The sequence below is a fragment of the Opisthorchis viverrini genome, assembly GCF_000715545.1.
Source record: "Opisthorchis viverrini unplaced genomic scaffold opera_v5_272, whole genome shotgun sequence".
Taxonomy (NCBI): domain Eukaryota; kingdom Metazoa; phylum Platyhelminthes; class Trematoda; order Opisthorchiida; family Opisthorchiidae; genus Opisthorchis; species Opisthorchis viverrini.
This window is the reverse complement of record NW_008751930.1, coordinates 458,233-468,144: the sequence shown is the minus strand read 5'-3', so window position 1 is coordinate 468,144 and position 9,912 is coordinate 458,233. Positions and strand designations below refer to the sequence as shown.

The 9,912-nt window shown below is 46.1% G+C and overlaps 1 protein-coding gene across 1 annotated transcript in view; it reads left to right on the top strand.

Annotated features, from left to right (window-relative positions):
• Positions 1–8,707: 8,707 nt before the first annotated feature.
• The window catches only part of T265_09391 (hypothetical protein), a gene marked incomplete at both ends in the record, with an annotated part of 7,846 nt that continues 6,641 nt past the window's right edge, over positions 8,708–9,912 (top strand). The window contains one exon of the mRNA XM_009175435.1: positions 8,708–8,866. Coding sequence (XP_009173699.1) covers positions 8,708–8,866 — 159 coding nt within the window. The remainder of the gene's footprint in view (positions 8,867–9,912) is intronic.

Here is a 9,912-nt window from a genome sequence, read left to right as displayed (position 1 = left end):
CTCCTCCAGACGAGACTCAATCACACTCGCTTGATCCTCCTGGAGGCGAAACGGCACCACCAGAACAACCCAGTGAGGTTCCAGGGAATGTCCTACAGTACATCACAGACCAACAGCGTGTTCGACCGTATAATCTTCGAAACCGCGAAGCCTAATTTATATTCTCCTGACAATAATCCCTCCGGCGGGGAAGAATGTTATATATTGCCGTTGTGTTTAACTTTTTACTCGCTACTCGTTGAGCTAATTGTGTTTCCTAATGTTTTAGCTGATGTACTGAAATTGATAGAAGATTAAAGCCAATCATTCGGCAACGTTCGTTCTCTGTTTCTGGCACAATCATTCGAGTGCGCAACAGAACTGAGATTGGTTGAGCTGGACGGCGCAAAGACCACTTTTGGTGTCCAATAGAACTGAGATTGGTTGAGCTGGACGGCGCAAAGACCACTTTTTGATGGTGTCCAATCCAGCAATGTCAGTTCAGCTCTAAGGCTGAATACGACTCACGCGCCACATAATCCATTAATCATCGATTCTGAATCAGCGGACACATGAAGGCAGAAATGTGAAAACGCTGAGTTCGTCCTTGGCGTTTTGAGACACAACCGCGCTTGGGTCTTATGTGCGCCTTTCAGAGATAGCGCACATCAACTCTAAGAGAGCATAAGGTTTCAGCGTGCACTGAGGTTCACCAGTTTGACATAGAACACGGACATTGAAAGGTCCTATGTAGAAAGAATTAGGAAGGTTATTTTCACGAAGAAAACTCTTCGAGATCGAATATCGTAGCAAATGAGACGTGAGCGGCTTTTGTGCAACACATTCAGTTGAAGAATATCATAAACGAGTGATTCAGTTGAGTCGGTCTTTCGGGTCCACCAAGCTTCTCGGTCTGCTCGGACACTCAGTTTCGCCTGGCGTTGGAGGATGCGCTGGGTGGAATTGTGGTTGGGGTCGGGAGAAATCTGTCGCCGAATCTCCATCAAAGGAACAAGCAACGGGGGCGAGATACCTCAAGTGGTTAGAGCGCGAATTTACCGACCGGAAGGTCCGTGGTTCGAGCCCGACCTCTACCTCTCGACCTCCCCTGTCTAGGCTTGGGCAACCTGGCAGTATCCCAGCCCTCGTGCTTCTTTCGAGTAGCATGGCAGCTAGGCACCGAAATGGTGTTACAGCTGAGCGATGTGATATGTCTCCAGCAAAGACATGGTCCTATTAGAGTTACATGTTGACCCACTTGCTTCAGGGTGCGAACATTAAACGCGAATGAGTAGACAGGCTTCTAGGGTTTGGAAACAGACTTCGAAGTGTTTAGGGTTGTGACTGAATTCGGAGGTGCAGAACCTGCAGCTGAGTGTGATGCGGGGCAATCAAAACGGTCAGTCTTAGAGCTGGGACCTGTGGAGAAGGAAATCAAATTTGGGTGAGGGGAAGTGGAAGACGGAAAACGTGAAAGTGTAAAAAGAGAGGCGTTAGCAGTAGCATGTTTTCGCTTACACGCCCTGCTGTATGCAACAAGTAAGGCGATCCGGATGATGGCACCACGCGACAGCCAATCTGACAGGAGTTTATCTGTAGGCGCAAAATTCATCTATGTATATGGGTTGGGACACTTCCAGAGCGCCCACACCTAGACGAGAGGACGATTAGTGTCCTCAACTAAAGCTACCGTCTCAAAAGACTGATCGGAAGGCAGCAGGAAATGCATGTGCATTTCAATCCTTAGAGAACAAAACGCAACACATGCTCTCATCGTGAACCTGGAGAGCCAAGAGACTGTGTTGATTATACCCCCTAACCATCAAAAGACTGCGAGCGTCGCACGCACATTCTCTTTCCAGTATAACTCAATGGGTCACGGAGGCATTCAAACCGTGGCATTACGGTCCAGTCTATTTGTGGAGGTGAGGTAAGGGCTTTCATGCAAAACCGTGTCTGATTCGCCTCCATCCGGTACAAGGCTGGGCGGGAAGGACTACATGAGGCGAACGGCCCTCTGGAGTAGGAAGTACATGAACTAATCAGCGCAACTTTCGGAGTATGACCAGCTCTTTCGAGGAACAGCGAAGTTTCTTGAAGACCATCTGGCACATTTAAGTACTGTTGGCCTGATATTCTCACCAGATGCGCGCAATGCTTCAGAGACATCGATTCACCTGCAAGTACGAAGTTTATATTTGATGCCACTTAATCTTGCACTAGCACTTCACATTTTACAGGTACGAAGTACACACAGAATTGTGCGGAAAAACTACTTACGTTATTCAAAAAAAAATTGCACTTCTAAAGGGTCTGGTCCAAGAGTAGCAGTATCGCCGACGCACTCAACGACCGTGAACGAACGCCTCAGGAGTATTTCGATCCCGAACGGTTGAAGGCAACATGTCGATTACGAAGCCTGATACTCCACTCCCCCCAGTATAGCTCAGTGCGTCACAGTACACAAACGCTACACCGTGCTAAGGTCTAGGCTCCTCGTGACGGTCAGAACAGGGTACTCAAATGAATTGTGTTTACACGGTATCAAACATCACTGCTGAACACTGTCATGCTGTCGATGATGGCGACATATGCTTGAATGTCTCAACATTAACAGAAATCCCCGGCGGCGAGATGACTGCCGTGCCATGAGGAGTTAGCCACAAAATCTTAGGCAACCTAATTAGTAAGGTGGCCAAAAACTCCAGAATTTAAGCTAACATAATCGCCAACTTAAGCATCTATATGGACTTTCTGCATCGGGTGACCAACAGGGAGATGAACTACAAAGTGGCCAGCAGGGAGCCATTCGTCATTCATCGAATTTTCGGCCAGCGGGACACTCGAACATCAGAAAAGAGTGGTTTCGATGTTAAACCGAAGTGAAGGTCCTCACCTAAGCATACCAACTAAGGAGACAAATTACGAATGGTCCCGATAGAATTTTGCCCTTCATTCGCAACAGAGAGCTCCCGTTCCTTTGCCATTCCTACTGAATTTACGCGAGACTACTGTTCACTTTAACCAGCCAGTCAATCACTGATAGTAGATGGCAGTGGGTGATCCCTTGTAAGCCGCGTCCTCCAGCTCGATATGTCAGCTGTTATTCTCTACCATGAGCCGCATTTCTTTTAGATGGAGAGTGGCAAGGCCGAGAGCCACGGATGAATCTCGTCCGGTGGCGTACATTCAATGTTTTGTTGCACATCTCCGATTCGGTAGTGTCTACTAATCTGGATATTAATTATCGATGACGGCGGATGTCCTGTTTTCGCCCTCCCATCAAATATATCGAGATATTCCTGCAGCACTCTTCGCGGCTTCAAGTGTACAGGTCTCCATCCATTCCACGACACTCCACCAAAGCTAATTCGAAAGTCCACGGCCATTGCAGACTTGTTTCAGTACCGTCAATCAGGTTTTCGTCGGTGCGAAAATAAACTTTTCATACCCCAGGGTTATTTTGAAACAAGAAATGAAAAGGGTCCGAAGTACATCCGGAGATGGCTGCGTGCACGACTTTCTAAAAGACAACAAAAGTTTGACGGTGGCAGCCGTCTTTCTCCGGAAGCCTTCAACAAGCATGACATGCGCTATCACAATGAATCCCAGAGCGTTCTCTATAACAAATCAAAGCCAATGCCATAAACTCGGAGCAGTTACGTAGGACCGTTTCCCATACTTCAGTCACAAGCCCAACGGCTGTGGCTAGTCTTTGAGTATGAGAACAGAAGTCAGAAGATTTTTGTTGTCATCAGTTGTTGACGACCCTCCAAAGACACAGATCCTAAAACGTGACATGAGAGGCGAAGCTCGAGTGAACGATCACTCACGTAGAATTTACAGGATTCTAGCCACAGCATATACACAATGCTTGATATAAAGTCTTATGAAACGCCGGCTGTACAAGTTGCTGACAGTGGGTATCGTTAGTTTGGCCACTTGGATAGGACTGGGTAGACAAACCCCGCCCAGAAGGAACGGGTTCAAAATACTGCCAGCTAATCCGAAATAGCCAGTGCGGCGAAATGGACAAGACAGGACCAAGCCCGCAGGCAGAAGCGTCTTCTTCCCTCCACGTCAAATTGAAATCTTGAAAAATTTGAGGCCAACAGCATTTAGTTGTCACGAATGTAAAAAAACGTCATTCCAAGACCAAAAAGGAGTATCCTTCTAAAGAAGCGACATATTCCCCGGGAAAATATCAGTTCTTCTCAAACAGCAATACCTTCAAACACCCTTCCACCATTCGTGTATCACCTCTCACTCGGATCTCACAGAGTACGTCGTTACCCAAGCCCCTCAGTGTATAAAGTCCCCGTCCGAAACCGACGGCCCGTTAACAAGTTCAAAATCCGTACCACGCGGAACAACCTGACCTTGGAAACGGACAGGTAGTGCATTGCAATTTGCTCCGTTCATGCGATTTTCCTAAATGTTAAATACAGAAAATAAGTATCACGGGTAGGGGAGGAACATACACAATGCTAAGAGCCAAGAGTGATCAGAAGTGGAAATCTCGACGCAGATCCGTCCAGTGGCTGGATGGGAAATAATACATGTACCACTACACAGGGTAATAGCGTGGTACAAGATATTTTTTTGTTAATAAATGGTATCCAGATGGTGACTTCTGTTTCATGCGCACTGGAGCATAGACGCCAATTGAGCAAAATAACAAGAGACCAGCCTCAGATAACGGACCTAAGCTAGGGAACGATAAGAGATATTAGGACAACAACGGCCAATCGTTGAAGACCGCCAGGGCTGACAAGGCGGCGTCGAGTGGCCTATTTAGTGGTGAAACAACAGCGCTCGAGAGAGAACTCTTGTATGGCCATCACACAGACCGCCGAAGAAGGGGCCCGGAGGGTAAACTTAAATCAGATGCCTGATTCAGATGCGTAATCCGTTCAGAAGTCGGCAATTAAGACAGACAACCTCTCCGGGTACAAAAACGACGTCTTCCGGTCTTAGCCGGTACATCCAGCCTAAGCCGAACGTACTCCAGCATTTTCCTAATCACGCATCGACCAAGGAGTTTAGTTTTTCAGAAAGAGTTAGGCAGAAGATCAATAATAATAACAATATTGAACTGGGCTGGAGTGTCACACAGCGGGGGAAATGTCTAATCTGCGCGACACTTCCAATGCGTCAATTCATATCAATGCTTATGGTTGTGAATGATTCAGGAACAAATGACTTCATGCGCGTGGATGTTTTTGAAAGCATGAAGGCATGTTTTTCTCATCTATTGAAAAATGCGTTTACGATTTCGCGACGGCTGATTTGTGATCAATAGCGGGGACTCCACTCACTATTAGAGTAGGTGCGGTCCTATGGACCAGGTTGTTGGGAATGAGGAGACCAGGCGCAGTGGTACACAACACAGGTAGAGCTCCGTAAATGAACTTGAAGTACCTAGTGGCTCCACCCTGGAGAGTTTGAATCGTGAAGTCCAACTGGGGAGAGGAACCCACTGCACATGGACGATGTTGACCGGCGAGATGGCGGACTGAGAATCCGCAGGTTTTGCTCCAAGTACCCACAGATATGTCACGCGGAAAAATATCAAATGCCATGCAGAAATCTAAGATGATACAAAGGGCTGTGGCTAGTCTTTGAGTATGAGAACAGAAGTCAGAAGATTTTTGTTGTCATCAGTTGTTGACGACCCTCCAAAGACACAGATCCTAAAACGTGACATGAGAGGCGAAGCTCGAGTGAACGATCACTCACGTAGAATTTACAGGATTCTAGCCACAGCATATACACAATGCTTGATATAAAGTCTTATGAAACGCCGGCTGTACAAGTTGCTGACAGTGGGTATCGTTAGTTTGGCCACTTGGATAGGACTGGGTAGACAAACCCCGCCCAGAAGGAACGGGTTCAAAATACTGCCAGCTAATCCGAAATAGCCAGTGCGGCGAAATGGACAAGACAGGACCAAGCCGGCAGGCAGAAGCGTCTTCTTCCCTCCACGTCAAATTGAAATCTTGAAAAATTTGAGGCCAACAGCATTTAGTTGTCACGAATGTAAAAAAACGTCATTCCAAGACCAAAAAGGAGTATCCTTCTAAAGAAGCGACATATTCCCCGGGAAAATATCAGTTCTTCTCAAACAGCAATACCTTCAAACACCCTTCCACCATTCGTGTATCACCTCTCACTCGGATCTCACAGAGTACGTCGTTACCCAAGCCCCTCAGTGTATAAAGTCCCCGTCCGAAACCGACGGCCCGTTAACAAGTTCAAAATCCGTACCACGCGGAACAACCTGACCTTGGAAACGGACAGGTAGTGCATTGCAATTTGCTCCGTTCATGCGATTTTCCTAAATGTTAAATACAGAAAATAAGTATCACGGGTAGGGGAGGAACATACACAATGCTAAGAGCCAAGAGTGATCAGAAGTGGAAATCTCGACGCAGATCCGTCCAGTGGCTGGATGGGAAATAATACATGTACCACTACACAGGGTAATAGCGTGGTACAAGATATTTTTTTGTTAATAAATGGTATCCAGATGGTGACTTCTGTTTCATGCGCACTGGAGCATAGACGCCAATTGAGCAAAATAACAAGAGACCAGCCTCAGATAACGGACCTAAGCTAGGGAACGATAAGAGATATTAGGACAACAACGGCCAATCGTTGAAGACCGCCAGGGCTGACAAGGCGGCGTCGAGTGGCCTATTTAGTGGTGAAACAACAGCGCTCGAGTGAGAACTCTTGTATGGCCATCACACAGACCGCCGAAGAAGGGGCCCGGAGGGTAAACTTAAATCAGATGCCTGATTCAGATGCGTAATCCGTTCAGAAGTCGGCAATTAAGACAGACAACCTCTCCGGGTACAAAAACGACGTCTTCCGGTCTTAGCCGGTACATCCAGCCTAAGCCGAACGTACTCCAGCATTTTCCTAATCACGCATCGACCAAGGAGTTTAGTTTTTCAGAAAGAGTTAGGCAGAAGATCAATAATAATAACAATATTGAACTGGGCTGGAGTGTCACACAGCGGGGGAAATGTCTAATCTGCGCGACACTTCCAATGCGTCAATTCATATCAATGCTTATGGTTGTGAATGATTCAGGAACAAATAACTTCATGCGCGTGGATGTTTTTGAAAGCATGAAGGCATGTTTTTCTCATCTATTGAAAAATGCGTTTACGATTTCGCGACGGTGATTTGTGAATCAATAGCGGGGACTCCACTCACTATTAGAGTAGGTGCGGTCCTATGGACCAGGTTGTTGGGATTGGGGAGACCAGGCGCAGTGGTACACAACACAGGTAGAGCTCCGTAAATGAACTTGAAGTACCTAGTGGCTCCACCCTGGAGAGTTTGAATCGTGAAGTCCAACTGGGGAGAGGAACCCACTGCACATGGACGATGTTGACCGGCGAGATGGCGGACTGAGAATCCGCAGGTTTTGCTCCAAGTACCCACAGATATGTCACGCGGAAAAATATCAAATGCCATGCAGAAATCTAAGATGATACAAAGTGTTGGTGAAATGTTCGTTAGAAGTTTGGACAGGAGCGGGTAGGCTGAAAAGCCAGTAGAACATCCAGTGTTGCAAAATTATCGCGCGCAACTGCTAACGATCTAGTCTGTCATATTATTTGGGATGCAAAACAGACCTGCTGGTCTATAACTGTCAGAGTCAAACCTTGTATGTAGGAGCACAATAATTTGCCTACAAGAGGGAGGTTAGTGTGGGGCATGAAAATATAAAAGTGGTTTTCTGTTCCATGAAACTTCTCGGATGGATATCACCAAGCCTGGGAGAACCTTTTGCGCGGAATCAATTTGTTTAAACGCTAAATAGAACTGGACCAGTTATATTTTGCATTTAGGAACATCGCAGAAAGTTGACGCATAAACACGTAGGTACTGTAACGACCGTTTCGAATTCTTGAGCAACGAGCACCAAGGTTAGCAACCAAACCGGCAAAACTCCGAACGAATGGCTACGCAAATGTGCTGTACTATAAAAAATGAAAGTAGTTACACGGAATACAAAATTACAAACCTCAACGGTTTTCGACAAACGGTGAGGTACTCCAAAAGGCAAGCAAAGCCGATATGGATGAACAGTCAACGCGTGAACGAAACCGCGTCTCAAACTCATGAATTAAAACAATATATAGCTGCCCAAGGATTTGGTACAAAAATAGTATAACCAGAGCGGTAAAAACGATTTGCGTGGTAAGAAAAACGGAGAATATAGATATCTTGTAAATCTGAAATAGNAACTGAAATAGGTTTCAATTCCACCAGTCCAAAAAGGGCGGTCCATTTGAATTGTTAACCGGGAAGGCAGTCATTCAAGATTGGAGGCAATCTTAAATATATATGAAGTTGCAACAGGTACCTTGCGCCAGGAAGCCTGGATGCCAGGCCTCTGTCACGGATTGCCAACGGCGCTGAATTCGCCTTCGGTTGTGATGAAAATACGAGAACATGGACTTTGCAGAACTCCTGGCATTCTTTAAGAGCTGTAGTACCTGACTTATTTAGTTTTTTGGGTTGCTCACGCAGGTTCCTATGGAGCCCAAAATAGACTAAATGGTTGAAGCCTCACCAGGTTCTTATTTGGAGGGCTGTTGTGCTGGTGTGGTTTAAGAATATAGATGGTAATTTCCTGCTGTTACCTTTTTAGTAGCGCAACATGCTAACGAAAACTCAGAGTACTAATCTTGACTGCATCCACTAGGGGATGTATGTTGGTAAAATACAGATCGAGAAGCGAGCAGCTTTAGATGCAGAGCAGTATCGTCGGGCTTCAACAAGTTTGGTGTCGTACGCAGGTGTAAAAGTCACTCGGAAGGCAGGACTGAAACCGGAATTCCAGGTTACCAGTGTTCATGTGTTGATGGTTAGCACTAAAAGGTAGTAAATTATTACTAGGATTAAGTGGCTAAGTATGGGGAAGAGGGTTTTGGCAATCATACAAATTTCTTGAAGCGGGTAAAAAGCGGTAAACAAGACCAGTTAGGAGCCGGTCAATAACTCGGGATGTCATGAGTCGCCGAGGGATTTAGTCGTAGGTAAATGAGTTCTGGTGCCTTCAAGGAACAGTACTCTCATTGCATATGTTAGTGTGCAGCTTCGGATAGCTACCGAGCTAAACCGACGATATCTTGTGAAGATAAATGAAGGGAACAATGTACTTTACATTGGTGATCCTGTTCGTAGTAGCTTCACGGTCGCCGTATCGGAACGCGAGGTTTCTTTTGTGGAGGCCGATCAGATGTTTTACCTACAAAGTGAGGCGAACATTTGATACATGGTCTAAAATAGGTGGGAGAACGGTTGGGCGAAGGTAGATATCATCTGTGTTTGCAGCGCAGAAATTTGATCAAGCGCCTGACAGAGTAGGCGCTCCTGTTTCCTACGCGGTTAGAGAAGATGAGAAGGATACAGATTTTGAAACAGAAGTGCAGAAGGGTTTTGGGCGTATATGTAAATCGGTGGGCGGTTTAGCTTAACGGGACATACTGGGGGACAGGCAGCTCCCAGTTGAAAAGAGAAAAGCGGTGTAAGCGTGAAGTTGAGAAGCACATGACCAGTTGCAAGAAAAAACTGATAATAATCAGCGAATATACACGCATTTGCAAACTTACTTGGTTCTCTCGAGAGACTCACCTGGAACCCAGCCGAATCTGTCGTTTATGATATTCTCAGGCAACTGAATGTGATACACCAGGCCGCCTTATTTTTCAGTCGCTACGATATTTGAAATATTGCGATACATGTATATCCTTGTGATGTACTACTCACAAGGTTGCTGAAAATCCATTGACAGCCCACGACCGGTTTCGCCCCCTTGGGGCTCATCAGGTAGGCGCAGTCTTCGGGTTTCCGTCAACCTTATGTTCTACTTGAGACCAAATATACACTCATTTGCAAACTAATTTGGTT